This window comes from Metopolophium dirhodum, chromosome 9 (genome assembly GCF_019925205.1).
Source record: "Metopolophium dirhodum isolate CAU chromosome 9, ASM1992520v1, whole genome shotgun sequence".
Classification (NCBI taxonomy): domain Eukaryota; kingdom Metazoa; phylum Arthropoda; class Insecta; order Hemiptera; family Aphididae; genus Metopolophium; species Metopolophium dirhodum.
The window spans coordinates 16479739-16499734 of record NC_083568.1 but is presented as its reverse complement, the minus strand read 5'-3'; the positions used below and the strand labels follow the sequence as shown (position 1 = coordinate 16499734).

Below are 19996 nucleotides of genomic sequence, written 5' to 3'. Positions count from 1 at the left end.
TTTTTTTATTAGATGAAGGCTTTGACGACTGAGGTCATTAGCCTTACGAGACTATTTGACTAGGAATAAATTTCAAGTTGAATAAAAAATTGCTTTTCTTAAAATAAAACCTTTTGTTTTCTTATACGCCAACCTTATCTATGAATATATATAGGACAAAAATACAATATATTGTATTTTATCATACTTGAATCGGTTATGCAAACAATAATGTCGATTCGCTTCTAATATAATACCTGCTATATTCCGTACAAAATATTCAATATGATAGGATTTTTTTTCGTCCTGGACAAATATTTATACACTATACACGTATCATATATAATTTAATAATAATTTCTACGAGTTTTTGTTGAAACTATTACGTTTTTGAAGCATCTAATTTCCTTGTTTTATTGTAATATCAAAATGTAAATTATAATATTCTTATGTTTTATAAAAAAAATTATTATTTAATACTTGGAAAGCGCGTAATATAATTTTTTATCCAACAACATTTGCAATGGATTGACTATTTATACTTTTGTTTATTAAATTTCCAATAAATCGTTTTTTTGTTTACTTTTAGATTATTCCTATTTACGTTTGTTTCGATGTCTCGGAATTAAATCCATCATATAACAGGTATCGTAATAATACGTGTTGTCGCAGTGTCGCTACAATATTATATTATAGATGCAACAACATTTTGCTTTGGGCACAATAATATTATATACGGTAACCTTTAATAAATACCTATACCCAAATACTATGACGACTGGTTATATTTATTGAAGGATAGAGTAGTAATGACTAATGACGTGACTAACAATAATAGTTCATATTATATAACTTTTGCGTCCGGGCCATCACAGGGACGCATAATAGTCTTAAACACGGCGTAAATACCGTAATAACTTATCGATATTTTTATATTTTTTTGGACCCAAAAGTTAAGTTTAACTAAGAACCAAAATCCTTAAAAAATACCCATAATATATCACGATGATAAAATAATAACGTGTGATATATCGAATCGTTGTTTTTTTTTTTTCACAGGGAACCGCCCCCGCTACAGACGCACAACAATTCAAACATCATATTGCGGTTGCCGGGCGGAAGACGCATCAAAGACATCAAATGGCTGTCGGTATGGTGTAGGCGGTTTACGGTGAGTGAAACATATTGAATCTCATTTTTTACACCGTTCTCGCACACACACACACGCACGCACGCATACTTACATACATAATACATACACACATACAGATACGTTAATGTCACATAGGTAGCGTCCTTCCTGTACGTGAAATCGTTTCGTTCGACGTTATATTATATAAAATATATTATAATAGAGATATTATACCTACCCGGTTTGATACATTTTGCAGTGTAATATGCAGCTTCGGGTTCGAGCCGCACGAACTCGCGGAGAGTATAATTATATTATTATACAGTTTCGCGAAAAATCGTCTTTGCCCGTTTTTCACTCTCGGAACAATAATAGCTGGTATATATACCGCGGTTAAGCCGCGCGCACCTATTATATGGTATTACGTGTGGCGTACGTAATGCGCATTACGCACGCGTCGCGTCGCGAACAATCGAAAACAATAAAACCCGCTCACTGGCGTGTCGCACAATAGTTTGTTTTCATATTTTTCCAAAATTGTGAGCTCGGAAACTCGCGGGGGGGGGGGGGGGGGGGGGAGAGCGAAAAAAAGTTTCGTGTCCGGAAATTATAATACCATCGAGCGCACACCTATATGTACCGCGTTTTATTGCAGGTGCATTATGTATTATATAAATATAAGTGCAAGGCGAACAAGTAACGGTTGTATTATAGTATTATACGAGGTGATTCTTTTCAACGTGAACACGTCTTTATTGAAAAGTATTTATAACGTTTTAGGGAATATTCTTTGCCGTGATTTCAAGTCATTATAATATCATATTAACAACATGACGATTAAAACAAATAATTAAAAACGTTAAACGTTAAACGTTAAAAAATACGTTCGAATTTTCCATTTATTACTTCTATTTAATGACTACACTATACATTTTTAATTAATTATTCTCGATCAGAATGTTTTTCTAACGATTTCAATAATATGTGTATTATAAAATTTTAAAATTTCAAATAAATATGGTTAGCTGGTTATAAACTTATAAGATACATTAATTAAAGTATATATGAGCGCGTACTAGTGAACCAGACCAACATAATATTATTACGGTATATCACTATATCAGTGTGCCCATTATATACCGCTGATCAGTACTTTAAATACTTTGAAAATTATAACTATAATTAACTACTCGTTTTAGTTTAAATTTTTATACATTAGAATTCTCATAAAAATATTCTGCTTCAGAATATAGAATCAAAATTATAACATTCTGTCCTTCAAAAACGTATAAAACTTAAATAGTTATGTACCGGTAAAAATAAGTAAAATCGTATTTATCGATGACTTAAAATCTAAAATCAAGTAGAAAAAATATTTTCTAAACAATAAAACTTTTTGAGAAATTAAGAGTTTACTTTTTAAAAAAAAATTCACTGGACTTATAATATACGTGTGTACCTGTATAATGTAAACCTAACCCATATATGGGTATATGCATTTTGTAAGCACCACACACGGCGGAATGCGACGATGCGTGGACTCATTGGCGTTATCGTTTCAATTATTAAAATTAGCACCCGGACCGTCGAGGAAACTTTAGAAAAACAAACCCAAACCCGTAGCATAATAATATAATAATAACAATAACGGAAACCGAGGTATATGGTATATTTTTTTTCCGAATTTTGTATATACGCACGCGTATATTATTTTTGAAAATGAACCGGAACACGTTATTATTTTGCCATCGAACTGTATATGCATATACTGCCCGCGGGGAAAAAAGGAAAATATAAATCCTTCTGGTGTATAAATTTTTTTTTACGGCTTTTGTCAACGTCGAAATTCAAACTTTATCCTTCTCCCCCATTTCGTTCACCTTCTCGCGTGGTGCGTTCTGTTTTTATCCTTTTTTTTTTTTTTGTTTCATTTTTTCCAAAGTAATAGGTCCAACGCGCAACCACTCCCCCTCGCCCATTATCCTCGGTCGGCGACGAGTGATGGCCGTGACTGAAAACTGCCGTCTACCCGCGCGATGTACTCGCAGAGTGGCACAAAATCAATATTACACTTTTTGCCTCGCCGGCGTTTCGAAAATCACGGAATAAAAGTAAACCGTTTACAACAATCAAGCGCACTTTCCGAGAACCGTCGTGGTGGGATTCGGTTTTCTCCCCCCCCCCTGTTTTCTCCTAATCAACAACCCTAAAAGTTGTAACGCCACTTAGAGATCAGATCACTTTATTCTTATTGAAACACGTCTGCCTGCACCCGCGGTTTAGTTTACTATTATAATAATACCGTTGTATTATAAATTATTTGGAGAGTACCTATCGTACCTATATAGGTACGCAGAGATTTTAGGGTTCGGCTACAGACCCCCACCCCCCAAAAAATGTTTTCTTGAAAAAACGATTGAGTTAGTTATGTTTTAAAATTTGTTAATCAAAAAACATATTTATACTCTAATCCCTCCCTCGCCCATTATAACTAATAAGTCACGAGGTTACTGTAGCCACTTTTTTTTTTTTAATTTACCAGCGAATTATTTGCGAAACCATGTAATAAAGTGTGTGTATCTTAAAAGTTAAAAAGTTTCTCGAGACTGCGCAATAGTATAATAATATAATAGCTCGAACTCGCTGTACCAAGAATTTCAAAATTGATTGAAACGTACAATGGTATTATTAATTCAAAATCACGTTAAAGATTCTGTACACGTATTACGGGTAGCCGTAAACAGCACCACATTATACCCAGTGAACCATGGTTTCACTGTATTAAATATATAATATATATTAAATATAGTAATATAACGGTCGTAAATCGAAAAATGGGGTGATAGGTTTTGTAATGGCTGCAGACACTATGGAATGTATATACAATATCATATATTATATATTTATATATAAAATATATTATAGCGCGGGTGTACGCGAGCAATAATGTTGTGGAAATTCGAAGAAAATCCGAATACGGAAAACAATAGTTAAATTATATTACCCAGGCATACCGCACATAATACTTACAATTTACATTATATAATATTAATTTATTACATAATTTATAAAATAAATGTCTCTTTGATTTGTTGATTATAATATTGCATTGTACGAAATAGTTTTGCAATGACTAGAGAACCAAGACTAGATTCGACCACGACAGTCGTATAATATAGTGTTTGTTTCCATCTGAAAAAAAAAGGAATTGTTCGTCACTCGTCTGAGTAGTAGGTCTTTATCGCGTTCTAAATGTCAAACGTCCTCGACCCACGTTTATACATACAATAAGTATCCAACTTTTGTCACGTGTGGGTGAGCACACGTTTCACCATTCACCAACCACGCGAGGCTTTTGGTATCTTAATTACCGTGGTATATGATAACTGTCGGCTCAAAACCGTTGCGGGACATCGTAGGTGGTTTCAATCTGAAGAAGGTTGTCATCCCCACGTCACGGCGGCACGGGGGTGGTGAAAATTTAAATCGCGACGTTTTATACAGAATCTACACATAATAATATGCTAGAAAAAAACGACTTTATGACTATGCATGATCAAACGACGTTAAAGGTACGTGAAAAATAATCGACGACGACGACGAATTGTAAATAATATTATACTAAATAGTAATAAATTGTATGTACCGATACAGGGTGATTATATACAGGAGTATATTGAGTCTTTATTATAGATTATATTTTCAAGTACTTACTAAGATTTCTTTTTAATTTCATATTATCAAATTTCAACATAGGTGCATGTAAAAATTACCAATGGTATTTTTTAAGGTACCATTCAGAGAGCACCTGTTCTGTAGTGCATATCCAAACTTATTTTTTCTGACAATAATTGTTAATCGTTATAAAATTATTAATTTTTATGAATATGTTGACGCATCTATTTCAAAAGATTTTTGCGGTATTAAACTTTATATAGGTTCCAAGAATAATAATCATTAATAACGATACCACTTAACAAATTTAATATTTTTTCTAAATATAATAAGTTCTTATTAAACTCGTAACATTTTCATAAACTTCACATTTTTAATTAATTAGTATAATTAAATATTATCCTTACCCTCTAATTTTCTAAACCTGTTATCATAGCCGGCTATTATTTATTCTTAGTATGTACTTCTTAAGTTAAATAACTCAGAAACTACTCATTCAAATTTTGATTATAAACATAAAAAATGTTCTGAAAAAATATTCTTCTGTAATTGTAAATTACAATTAAAAAGGGTTTTTCTCATTTTAAAAAGTTTGTATCGCTTCAGAACTCTTTTTAAGAGGACACCACACCGACGCCCCACCCGTAATTTATCTCTGAATAAGGTTTAGCTTGTTAGAAAGTTACAGAGATAGTATTCTCAGTATAGCTCTACCGAATTTCCGCAATTTCGTAGATAAGAACTTTATCTGTGTCTTAGCATTTTTTTTTTTGTTTAGATAACTTAATGATAATCCCAGTCGTTCACTCAAAAAAGATTGTTTTTTTTTTGTTTTTTTTTTTTCATTCATTTATTTTTTTTTTTTACTCGCCCGAGTTTAATCGAACAATAAAAATGGGTGTAAACTGCCTGGGGTGAAACGTCCTGTATAGTTTATTAACCGGGAATTAAAGAAGTCGTGGGTGCTATATAATATTCGGGGTGGGTTTGCGTGCGTCGCAATAATACAAACGAAAACTAGCTGTTGCGCTCCCGCGGAAGTCGTCGGTCTTCGGCTGCAGCAGGTAGCGCAGTATTATAGGCGCGTATGGTACGGGGAACCAATAAAAATGTATTATACGCACTTAAATCGTTTTCGGAAGGAAACGATAACTCTACAGCAGTTTGTACTGTAAAGAATGCACACGCGTATACACTCACACACCCACACACCCGCATACACCCACACACTTGCATGCGGTGGCAATAACAAGCAGGGTGTCGGTCCCCGTTTTCCGTCTTCTTTTTATTTTTTATCTCCTCTCGCCTGCGAGACACGCGCTCTGATGTGCGCATTAACGCGTATCCATTTCCAACGCGACCGAGAGTTAATTTCGTACCATATCATATTACAAACTCGGGGGCGGCCGAGGGTTGTGTATTATATTGTAATAATGGCACATTATTCACCGCCTCGGCTATATGGTGCGACTAATAATATACAACACTGCAAGGCGTAAATCACGCGTTTGACTTGGATCCGACGACCGTGATATTGTTATATTCTAATGATATAATATTATAATATTATGATAATTTAATTATCGGAGGTCGAATCGCGACGACGCAGGGGAGGAGTCGATCTTTTATTTCTATGTTTTTTCATAGACACTCGAACAACACGGGCACCGCACTATTGAGCTCACTGCATTCGGCCACGCATTCATTACTATACTTCAGCTGGTAAACGCGTATTGTATGTTAGCGAAATGTTTATCGGTTTAATTAGATTTTCTGCCAACAGTCGCGCGTGCGTGGAACGGAGGGATATCAGCTCGTATATAGTGGTCGTGTCCCGCCGTAAATTAATTCAAATCTACAGTTTTTTACGGTGATTCGTACGCCATTAAATATTGTTTACCGGATACGGTTATACACTTACTAATAATAGTTTAGTTTAAGAGAAGGATTTGTAATATTATGAATTTCGGAATATTCAGGATAATATACTACGCGCTTGCTCCAAACTGAGCACAATGCACAATAATGGCGAGGGTTTGAAATGTCTGCGTTTCGAATCGAACTGATTTCGCGGAGAAAATTGTATTTTGCACATAGACGCATAATAATAATATAATATACTTTGCATATTTTATACACTCTTTGTAAATGTAATTGAATCAACTATTCAGTTCGAATATTTAATTATTCACGATAAAAACACGATGTTGATTAGCTACGTATATATTATGGTGAGCAATATAAGCAAAGCCATTAAAAATAAGATATATGTCTTCAAATTTTATGGAGGTATAATAATGTGTTTGGTGCACTATAAAAAATCTGAACAGTGTGATTAAAAGCAAACAAAAAACGTAGTTTCAACACAAGTTTGTGTATTATTTACTCCGAGTTGTCTGATTATACTTTTTACTATTTAATTCGATGACGAAACGATTAGGCTTTAAGAATAGATTTTCAAAGGTCGCCGATGTTCACGATGTATCTATTATGCCCCGACTGGGCAGACGACTGTAGACGAGCTGGTGTAGGCCTGTTGTAGGGGTAGTTTCGTATTCCTGATGCGCGCGTGAATATAGAGAACGGCGGCGGCGATATAAAGCGTACACGTCGTATTATTATTATTATTATATATATTAAATAATATTGTTATTCATGGGAGGACGGAACGAATAAGGAGAAAAAAATCTCGAAATTCAAATCCGAAAGGCGTGCCGAGATTTTTATTTCCACCCTCACGCGCCCGCACACACACACACACACACACACACACACCTATAAGGCTGTAACACATTTATTCCGCCGAGAAGGAGACGGTTTTTTTTTTTTTTAAATTCGATCGCGCGCACAAGTTCGACGCGAACGATATAGTACGACGGCCACGACAATAATATGTAATGTATATAATATATTATAGCCGCCGCTCTGCCATATAATATTATAACGTTTTTTATACGGACTTCTGCAGTCGGGCCGGGAAACACGCGCGCCACGGAATACGTTTATAACGCACTCGAGTGCAAAAGGCGGCGGCGAAGAGCCGAGAAAGTGCCGTCGTCGCCGTTTCTATTTTTTAAAGCATTTTTCATTCTCCTCGTCCCGTGTTCGGGGCGCGTCATACAAATATGTAATATTATAAAATCAAATCGACGACGATGAATACAAAATAATGTATGGTTAATAATAATAGTATACAACACTGCGGGTACAGCCGGAAAACAATAAGTTGGCCAACAGTGCCTCCCGTTTGGCTCGACCAAAGTGCGATGATTCGTTTCGTCCGTAAAACTGCAGTTTAGTTCGGAGGAAATTTTGTCGATTCAATTATACTGTGCCCAGTTTACGTCCGATCAACGATAATTTTCGCTAAAACTATGTTTTTTTCGCTCGAATGTTACACCGTTTGGTTTTCCCGTTTCCGATATGCTTATCGTTCAGAATCTGCGCATCGTCGACACACCGAATAATTCATTACATTATACAATATTATTCACGAAATAGAAACCACAAGGTTGTAGATGTTGTGGACACACAAGTTTTTTCAAAAATAATTTCGTCATTATTTTTTAATAAAAATTATCAGTTTGTTTAGTTAGGACGGTTAGCGAGGAAAAGAAAAGCACCTTCTCAATAGTGATTATTCAGTACTTATGATTTTTTTCTACAGGACCAGCTGCAACTCGCGTTTTAATTTAATGCAAATTTTGATTATTATTATTATTATTATTATTATTAGTGGTTTTCTTTTTTAATTTCTCGTGAAATATTTGTCAAATGCAAATTATTATACATTTCTTCTTAAAAAATTAAGCATTGTTTAATTAAGTTGGATATTTTGAAAATAATAAAGTCGAGACAATTATAAACCTATATATAGACACGTCAATAACTCTTATCCCATTTACATAATAATATTATATTAATGTAAAATTATACTAAATTGTAACGTTCTTAGAAGATATCTTCTATTAGTCTCTACTAGAGTCTAGACGCTCTCTGATGTTGTATAAACTAAAGATAGGTAGCATTGTGTTTCACCTTCGTCAATAATATCAATGTATTGAATTACTATAAATTTATGTCTATTTATAATAAAGATAACAACAATATTAATAATATTTATATCTTTAACAATATTGTAATCTATAATTATATTTATATATCATTCAGTATCCTTACACACACGTATTACGAATGAATATATTATTATATTATTATCATCATAGATCTAGGATATTCATATTTTCCAATTAGTTGGTGTATGGCTTTGATATTTTAATTGAAATAAAAAAAAAAATATCTGATACTTACATACATAAAATATTATGTAAGTACTTGTAAAGATAACATTTTTTTGTAGGAATATCGATATTAATAACGATATTGATATTATTATTGAATTAAAAATTGACAAAATTATTCATATATAGTACCTAGAGGTACCTATAATACACAAAAGACATCTCCCCAAAATCCTGAGCAATATTTAAATAAATACTCGAGAGACGAGAGTACTTAAGCCTCTCCTAGAGGTATTCTTATTTTCTACTCTGCCGCTTATATAAATAATGAAAAAATATTATACTAACAGTACTCAGATAAGACGAAAATAATATAATAATAATCCTTAAATAATAATATGAAACGTATTAATTAGTTAAAAAAAGCTCAAGTCATAGTAGTAGTGTACTCCAAAGAAACTAATTATCTCAACTAGCGGGGTGCTGGTAATTATGTAATCACAAAAAAAAAATAAAGCCTCTCATTCAGCCGTATATATTATTTTTCAATTCATATTTAATATAAATTATAATATATATTTTACATTAATAGAATAATTCGGCTTACATTACTGGCAGCGCGACGGCCATTGTATGCGTATATAATAATAATATTATCATTGTATATCGGCGCGAGCGGTCATAATGTCATTATGATATCCAGCGCGAATCAGGGAGAAAAAAAAACCGCAAACCGAGCGACTTTCGTATAAATAATAACGATGACTTATTAGAGTTATAAAATTGGAATCCAATGTTTTTGCGTCGAAAAAAAAACTAACCGTAAACACCGCTGTGCATAATATTATAATATAATATCGTTGTCTCGGATATTTTATCGATCCGGTCTCTCGTCGTACATGATATAATAATAATGTGTACCGGTGCGGCGGCGGTGGCGGGTCTCGGGCTGCTGTGTTCGCGTCGCGCGGCTAAAACACTACGGGTCTCGGATTCAAAGTGTAATTTCCCGGAGCCGGCGACTCAAAGGGTTTTCACCCTCGGCCGGCGTACGGCGTGTCGGGGTTTTTCCGCCCCGTAAAATATGAGAGCCGCGCCGGCTAGTGGTAGGGGGGGGGGGGGTAGTTTGCCGGCACGTGGTGGTGCGGGAGGGCACACGTGCGCGTATACTCATACTGTATTAAAAAAAAAAATCGAAAAAAAATCGGTCGGCCGGTTATTATCATCATCATCATCATCATCATGATCATCGTCGTATTATTATATAGTCACCGTCGTCGTCGTGGCCGCGGTATCTCGGTACCGGATATGATTTTCATTCCGAACTAACGACTGGAAATAACGTTTCAGTTTCGGCTTGGATTAATAATACCTATATTATATACCTATATAATATTCGGGAGGGCTCCGCGGGTTTTGCCGCCGCGGCGGGGTCCGAATCGGAGCTCTAACGGCGTATACGAGCATATTATTATAAATGCATAATATTATATTATTATACTCGATGTCGTGTGTCGTCGACCGATAAACATCTGTACGCATAATATATTATTATTATATAATATAGCCAGTATAATAGAAGTACGACACGAGACATAAAATGGCGTATAGTTCGGTTCACCCTCTATTTATATAATATTATACGGAGTATAATATTGCAATATACCGGGTGATCCATTTAACACAATGGACATCACCTATTATTAAAAAAATTACCAACGTTTTTGAAAATAGTTTTTTTGTAATGATTTAAGTCGGTAAAATGTAACCGCTTTCTATTATATTTTTTACTTATTTTATCGTTATCATTTTTAATGACTACGTACATTTATTTAGTTTCTTAATCCGCGAAGCAGAATATTTTTCGCAGTAACTACTTCGTTAAATCAAAATTCGAGAAAGAGCAAAATACGAGTAGGTAGCTTATGAGTTATAAAGTATGTTTAAAGTTTAGACGTGCATACCCCGCAAAATGTTGGTCCACTACTAAGAGTGTTTAAAACTCTACTAAAACTATACCTCATGAAAAATACAATTTTTTTTCCAAAATTGTTGTTTTATAACGACTTGAAAATATTATGTAAAAGAAAGATTTTCATAAGCGTGAGGATTTTCTAAAACGACGAAAGTCTTACCCGTATAGTATTGTCTGGATGAGTCAAATGGATCACTCTGTATAGGTAAACGAGATATTCGCCGAGTTGAGCCTTTGCTGATGCAGTAGACCGTCCCCACAGAAATATAATAATAATAATAATAATTGTAATTATAATTTTTTATAGAGTAAAACGGCCATTGACAAAAGTCACAATTATATTGCCTTTATACCTTTCCCGCTGTAACATATAATATGTAGCTGTTGTATCGATTTAAACGGACGGCTCGTACCTATATACTGCATTACTTCATAATATAGTGTATTAGTGTGTACTGTGAGCCGATATTAATACATTATTCTCTTCGCATCCGAAAATCCAAATAACTGATCACTCCTCGCATCATCTCAAAGTCTTACATTTTTCAGAAAATTATATACATTTATAAATGCATGTATAATATTGTGTGAGGACTGAGGGGGACGAGGTGGCCGAGCGGTCTAACGCGTCGACTGCGGCGCTGGCAGTCGCGGGTTCGACTCCCGGCCACTGGGCGGCATTTTTCTTCGGGCAAGTCACGGTGTCCGGAGAACAAGTGCCGCCATCCCCCACCCGGGCATGGCAGATACCTACGGGTGCCCAAATTGAAAATTCTGCCAAAACCCAACACACACGTGTTCCCCCCTACTACTACCAACAATACAATACACCTAACCAAAACCATACACCAAAAAGACCATACAGCTAATGGCCATAGTTGCCGGGCTTACGATCAAAAAAAAAAAAAAAAAAAAATAATATTGTGTAATAATTGTAATATAGTAATTCATTATAATCAAAACATAAACATATTTCAATATCCATATTATATATTGTCTGGAAAAACGTACTTCACTATAGGTGTTTGGGATTAATTAAAATATAAATATGAAGTATGCATCATGAACCGACCAGCATAATAATATCAAATATACATAATATTATCAAATTATATAGTTTTGGAGTTTTGCTGTATACCGAAGTCCTATGATACCAATCAAAAACGTTTGTGAAATCGAAAGAGAAAAAAAGGATATACGTTTGAGGGATTGAGGTATCGCCCTCCTCTGTAAATATCACTCAGTCTTGTGTATCGCGATGAAAACTATATCTATTATTATATACTAGAACACTAGATCGTCGTCTTGACCTTCATTTGTACAACCTAACCAAACGTGTTTGCGATTAATTAATATAAATATGACGTATGCGATGTCGGGGTTTTCCTAAGTCTGACGAACATAATATCAAATATTGTGCATCACATCGTGCTATATAATTTTGAAAGTTCTATTGTTTACCGCTATCCTATACTCGGCGGCATAGCTATAGTAGCATAGGGGAAAAGCGAAGCAACGTCCCCGGGCCCCTCAATAGTAGGCACCCATGTGTATATTCTGAATTTTCATAAAGATTACATTAATAGTTAGGGGCGATGGGGGCTAGTTTATTTACTTCCCCTCCTAACTACGCCACTATACCGCGGTATCAAAAACGTTTGTGAAATCAACATAGAGGGAAGAAACACGTTTGACTGTTCGAGGATTGAGATATCTGCACCCTCTGTAAATTTCGATTCGTCTCGTGTATCGTGAACAAACGACCAAACTATATCATATACTATACAGTCTATAGATCATCGTCTATTCGTCTACTGCAGCTGCATTGGTTACAGAAATGGAAAAATCAACGCACGGCGTAAACAACGTACGGATGAGTATACCTATAATATATCAGCGTATAGGTATATTTTATTATATTTTTACACGCACCGAAAATATGTTTTTGCGGGGTTTTTTTTTTTTTTTATCGAAAACGACGACACACCGCAACCACAGTCGTAATTCGACACCGTAGCTACGGAATTTATCGGTGTGCCGGAGATTTTTCATTCGGGCACAAAATGACTTGTCTTCTGGTTGGTGTCTACTATTGGAGCGGTGTCATCGATCACCGGGAGCCTTTACACTGCACGTACGACTCGATATGGTTATACGGAGTTATCCCGTGGGATCTTATATATTATATACTACGTATATCGAGTTTTTCACACCCCGCGCCCGGGAAACCGCCGCGGAGGGGAAAAGCGCGCGCGGACGGTATTTTTCCCTCTTATTTATCGTGGTCAAATGGAGGGAATGTCGAGGAAAAAAAACGTAATCACTCGCCTAAAAAATATCGCTTGTAATTAATATTATTGTATACTCTATATTATATATAGGTATACTATTTTATATATCGTTGCAGCGAGGTGGAAAAAAAATCCATTAGGTAGTTGAAACGGCGACGCGTATACAACATACTATGTACTATAATAGTATACAGTCTGATTCGTTGTAACAATGCTCACCCTCGTTTTTTTCCTTTAATAATGTCAAATTTTGGTTTTTTTTTTATCAAATATACCCAAAGACCATTTTTTCAAATTATTGAATTTATTTGTACTATCTTCTTAAACAGTATCCTGTGGCGATGTGATACAAACTTCTTCCCCTTTTTACAGTAAATTGTTTAGTGGATTTTTTTTTTTTTTGAAAATGTTAATGTACTTAATTCAAAATTTGAACGATTAATTTCTCAGTTATTAAAATGTTCATACTAAGGATAATCGTCCTTAAAAATGGTTTTACAAAAAAATAAAATAAATGTAATATTGGATCTAGTACCCTGCACCTATTTATATTTCATATTATTATACTTACACAATTTTTACGATATGATTAATATTAATCATTAAAATTTTTAAAATCACCATAATATAGCCCCCATATCTTACAAATCCATTAACATGGACCTTACACAAAATTAAATAAACTCAAAACTACTCGTACGAATTTTCATTCAGATACGTAACAACATTTTCAGAAAATAATCCACTAAATTAACAGTAGAAAACCACTATTTTAGATCAGAAGTTTGTATCTCCACAGAACACTCCTTAAAAAGTACAAAAAATCTCAAGAATTGGAAAATATGGTTTTTAAGTATATATTGAAAAATTCCAAAATTCATATTTTCAATAATTGCATTAACGAAGAAAAAAGTGATTGAGCATGCTTGATGAATCACTCTGTATAGTATACATCTATGTTTATTATTTAATGTACTTAAATAATTTAATTAATAATTTAATCATACATTTTAATGGCACGCTATAGCCATTAAGTTGTAGCCTATGGATATTAGAAATGATTAGTAAGTTGTCTTAAAAAAAATTTTACCAGTGAATATTATAATATGATTCCTAAAATTGTTTTTAAATTAACTAAAATTAAACGGCTCATTTTATTGTTAGGGTATATGCAGATATATTTTAATATTTAGATGTATTTTTGTCCGTTCATGTGTATTTTATATTATATATATAATTTAAATATTTGTTTTGAATTCATGTTTATTTTGTCGTTTTTCGATGCGAAATCCTAAAAACAATATACGACGGGTTTTAACCAACATGTCTATTTATAATTTTTCTGCATGCGTATAATATTTTGTTAAACCAAACAATTTTATTTTTTTAATTGAGGCAATTTATATTACGTACATATTATATAAAATTTTATTTTTATATAGACTTGCTAAAAAAAAACATTAGTCTCCACAATTAATAATAGGTATTTGTATTATAATTTATAACAAATAAAAATAAAATGACACCTAAAAGTTAAATAATATGTTATTATTACTATATTATGTAGAACGTCATGTATTTTAATAAACACGTCGTGTGTACATCGAAGTGTCTTTGCCGACGGCCATGATTTATGGATGAGTTCGCATGTATAATATTATCATATCATTCATATCAGCTACAACCCATGTTTGTATGTTTTTGAATGACTTTATCGCAATCCTTTGATCTACATTAAATTCTAATATTTATTATTTTATATAGAACAAACAACAACTGTCTATAACGAACTATTTGTGTAGTATATAAACCAGCTATATATAGTACGTGAATGTCCAATATTGTAATATTATAGATATATACATTAACTCCGCAGACAGAGGTAAACAGTTATACACATGCAGCATAATACATATTATATTATGCGCGATTGTCAATAAATATTATTATATTCGCGATATTCGGGTTCTGATCAAATATTTATTATTTTCATTTTAGCGTAGACTCTTGGTCGAGACCTATCATGGCATCATGGTCCCAACAGTTAAATCTGATATTATTATCCAACACGTTTTTGCATTTATAAAATATCGTACGGTCAAATCAGTAGTCTAAATCAGACCAGCTATGCGTATCATTATGATGACTTTTTTTTTTAAAATGCATAACTGATTAAGCAATAATTTAGTAGATTTAAAAGGACGCCACACCCACATGTGTTGTCTCCATCTTAAAAAGACGGAAAGACGTATAACAAAGTTTACGTTCACAACAATACATTTTATTCTCTTATTATTGAATAATTCGAGTAAATTGATCTATTATAGAATATTGTTTAAAATGTAAGATTACTATATCTATAGGGCGTCTTGAAGGACTTTATAGATATTTTAATTCCGGAGAAAGTCAAATTTCTATTTTTGGTTATGAACGTAGGTATTTTATAATAATATGGGTATCAATACTGGAAACTAAAAAACTTTAAAGTTTTTAATGCAACAAATTATACACAAAAATATTAAAATAATATAATTCATGAATGTGCAAAATTGTTCAAATTACCTATCAAGAATTACTTTCAAGTTCCGATTATTTGTTCACCTTCTAAGTGCTATATACTATATAGGTAAAATGTTGAGCATATTATATTACCTAAATTGTCGCAATCTTGTGGTAAACATTACTAAATCACATTCAACTATAAAATAAACCTAAGATACACTGCAGACATATTATTTAGTGCGATATATTAATAGAAATATATTATACCTCTACACATTATACAGACATAAACAAAATTGGTGAAATTCAGATCTCTAGCAAAAGAAAATAATATTGAAATAATATTTTGTACAATAATGAACAAAGTTTTTCTGTCCGGCGGCAATAGTACCCTTGTCCTATAGTGGTCTTTCACCGGATTTCCCGGAAGGTCGTCGTGTTTCGGCGGTGCAATTATTCGCGATTTCCCGGGACATTTCGAAAACGACCTCTTCAGTAATAATTATACGAATAACCGTCTGCGTCCAATTTCCTATCTGCATGGACATTCGTAATATTATTATGAAACTTTTTCACATACACACACCACGTTGCACCCACGTCCTCATATTATGTACGACGCAAATCCCGTTCTCCGAAAAAGCAATTGCTATAATAAAAATAAAAATAATATAGTCGATTTTATTACGCGTACGTCTTTAATGAGACATGGTTGGCATTTTTTAATATTATTATCAACATTTTTATAAAAGGTATCGATAAATTAACTTAATGCGTATCCTAATGATAAACATTGTATTTTTAATAATTATTTTCAAACTTTTTTATTTATTATTACCGAATTTCTGTTATTTTTTTTATCTCACAAATATCAACTAGAACCAAATTTCTTCCAGAAACTACCCTTAAAGTTTAAAATTTAAGTATTTTTAACGCTCCGGGAGGTAATGACCAAACCCCCCCCCCCCCAGAATAATGTTCTTCCTAATCTGCAGCGACTCTATTGAGAGTCTCTTTAGAATGTCTATTGCTTTTCGGGCATACCCTACACGGTCTGCAGTAGTGTTGTGTTATATACATATTTTATATTATTAGGTACCTATAAACTATTATAAATTATTGTAATATAATATAAAATGTTCTCGAGCCGGTTCGTCTGCCTCGACACAGAAAAAATTATGTATAAGTACATGGTGAACTGCAGTAAAGGCCAAAAGGCGAAAGACCGCTTTGGAGGTGAAAGATGGGTGTTCGGACGTGTGAGCTGGCCGGGGGGGGGGTGGGTTCCGCTTGTTGCAGAAAGGGCTTCTGCAGAGCACTGAGGTAGATCGGCCCGGGCCCGCTGCAGTGCTAGCGATATATTATTATTATGTACCACAGTCGTCCCCGAGAGCTATTCGTCGCCCCTCCGCGTATTATTATATATTATCATCATCACAGTCGCGAATCCCGTGACGTTTTTAAATTCCGTCTATTTTTTACACCCCTCCTCGACACCACGCTACCACCACCACCGCAAACACCACGACGGACTGCACGTTGCGCCATCTCTTTTAGATCTTTTACACCTCTTTTGCGTTCGCTCGACGAGTGGAAAAAATACGAACAAATTCTTACCGAAGAAAATGTAAAGCTGGCGCACGTTCACGTGCGAGTAGTGAGTACGTGTTTATAGGGCATGGGACGTGGGTACATAAGCGTTTCATAAAATACTGAGAGACAAAATAAAATGTAATCCGATTACTCGCGGGGAAGTCTTTTCTCTTTTATAATACTATAATGTTTAATCAGTTCAGAAGCCGGTTAATTTTTCAGTCATGATAGAGGTCCTCATTATACTCGCCGTTCTTGGCCCAAGCTTCGAGTAGCAGCAATGTAATAATATTATTAATAACATGTGCAAAACTGCAATGTATAATAGTAATGAATACTCGACGAGAGAACACCAGCAGCTGTACAAACGTCTTTCCAAGTAATTTGGAAAATATTGTTCATTGTTATATAACTGTTATTGATATAAATTAATTTCAGTGAATGTGTACTGATTACTGAATCATATAAATAGGTACCTATAATTTTAAGTGGCGCGTGTGATGTTTTGACTTTTACTCGGACACGATTCCGCACTTAACTTTATCGATTTGTACATGTATTTTAAAAATCACCTGGTCAGTTCACTTCGCACAACGTAATCATAACGACTAAACAAATATCTCAATTTAACGTTCTCGAAACTGAGACTAAAATTTAGGAACTTGTAATAATAGTATGTGACTGTGGCATAATTTTTTTTCCCCGAAACGTCTATATTTTGATTAATTGGAAAACTATTCCGAATACAATGAGAAGGCTTCGCGATTCGCCATTAGTTAGGTTAATTGAAACAATTTCTCGTTAACACATATTATTATAATGCATTGCACAATATGCTAAATATAATATTATGCTTAAATTTGATGTTGTCGATTTCGAGAGACACCGCAGTAGCCAGAATAATCTAAGACTAATATCAAAGTCATAATATTACAATGTACTTATACGTCTTCATCAATATCTCAGGTATTTAGAGTTATAAGAACAACACGTCAGGAGACTTAAAAATTAAACTAGACGTTATTACAAAGTGTGGCGATCGTTATTGATACTCGACCTACGAGGTTAGGTTTTAAGTAACGCCTCTTCTCCGGAACACGGGTTTTCGGTTCAACGAATCAAAGGGACAAAGGGTATAAAGACAATATATCATATACTGCGTGGATACTAATGAAACGTGCTTTCTCATTGTGTGAAGAGTCTTTTACAGAAGTATTACAGTAGAAAGGGACTTCTCTACCGCAGCTGATAGCAAAATGACAATAGCTTATTCTCAAAAGCTTCACGGCCGTCAACTATATAATATAGTTTAATAATATGCCTGTACAGTCAACTACATATATACTTAGGGGCCAAATCTTCGGCCGAACATGAACTTGTACATATAGGAAACTTTACTTTGTATACAAACTTAGTACTATAGTACGAGTTCGCGGAGCCTACAACGGTCAGTGTAACCGAAACTAAAACAGGACCGACATTTAGTAGGTATACGATATTATAATATTTTAATATATGGGTAGACTGTAAAAGTAAAAATTAAAATAATAACTTTCGATGTTTGAACTGTTCAGAGTAAAATCTATAAAACACTGCAGCAGATGGTCTCGATTTAATGTGGAATAATACCGACGACGAGGCATTAAGCTCGCATCAGCTGTGTTTCAACGAATTTTTTTCCTTTATCGTTTTAATATTTTGACAAAATAACCGAAGAGTGTCTATAGCGCTTCCAATAAAGTATTTTTACATGGATTCGTCCCGTATAAAACTCGCAGCAGACTAATAAATATGTCCTACATATTAAACATCTTCGTATAGAAAAAAATGAATGTAATTTTATATTTACTCTCTACACATTCGTTACAAAGCTTACAACTTTTAAATGGCACCACGTTCTGACACGTGCAATGCTGATATATTAAAAAATTGAAGCTCGAAAATGCGTTTCAAGCTGTTGCAAATCGGTTTTGTAAAAAATAAAATTAGTGCACGCATAGGTGTCACATTGGGATTTCGTGGAACCATATAAACCATAATAACTGTGTGTGTATAATATTATACCTAATACACGGTTATTAATAACAATTTAATAGTTATGCGTTAGGCACCTAAAAAAATATGGATTATTGTATTTATGTATAAACCTTAATGATTGTAATTTTATTATAAGTCACAACATTATAGTTCTAACGTGCCTGCAGTATGCGAGAAACGCTGTTTTCAAATTCCGTTTAGTCATCATTTTATTTTATTAAAATTGTACTGACAATCTAAACAAAAATAGGTACAATAAGTAAATGCGATAACAGTGTATTTTTTTATATTTGGCTTGATGGGCGTGAGTAAGGTAACCGTTTATCAACAGCACCTTTTTATACTTATGTTTTTAGAAAGTTCTTTTTTTTATGTATAGAGTTGCATTGTTGCGCATTAGAACTTGAGAGCGTCAGGTGGCAATTTCCGCTTGAGTCTCCATGGTAGATTGTAGGAGTGAAGAGTGTAGTGATAAATGACATGCACGCGATTAGAGGATTTTGGTTGGAGTGGAGTTTGGAGTGAAATTTTTTGTAGTTTCTATGATTGCTTTATAGTTCGTTGCTTTTAA

General features: G+C 33.9%; 1 protein-coding gene across 1 annotated transcript in view; it reads left to right on the top strand.

The window, feature by feature from the left end:
- The window catches only part of LOC132951962 (protein Skeletor, isoforms B/C), a 102788-nt gene that overhangs the window by 56862 nt on the left and 25930 nt on the right, over window positions 1–19996 (top strand). The window contains exon 5 of the mRNA XM_061024043.1: window positions 1039–1150. Coding sequence (XP_060880026.1) covers window positions 1039–1150 — 112 coding nt within the window. The remainder of the gene's footprint in view (window positions 1–1038; window positions 1151–19996) is intronic.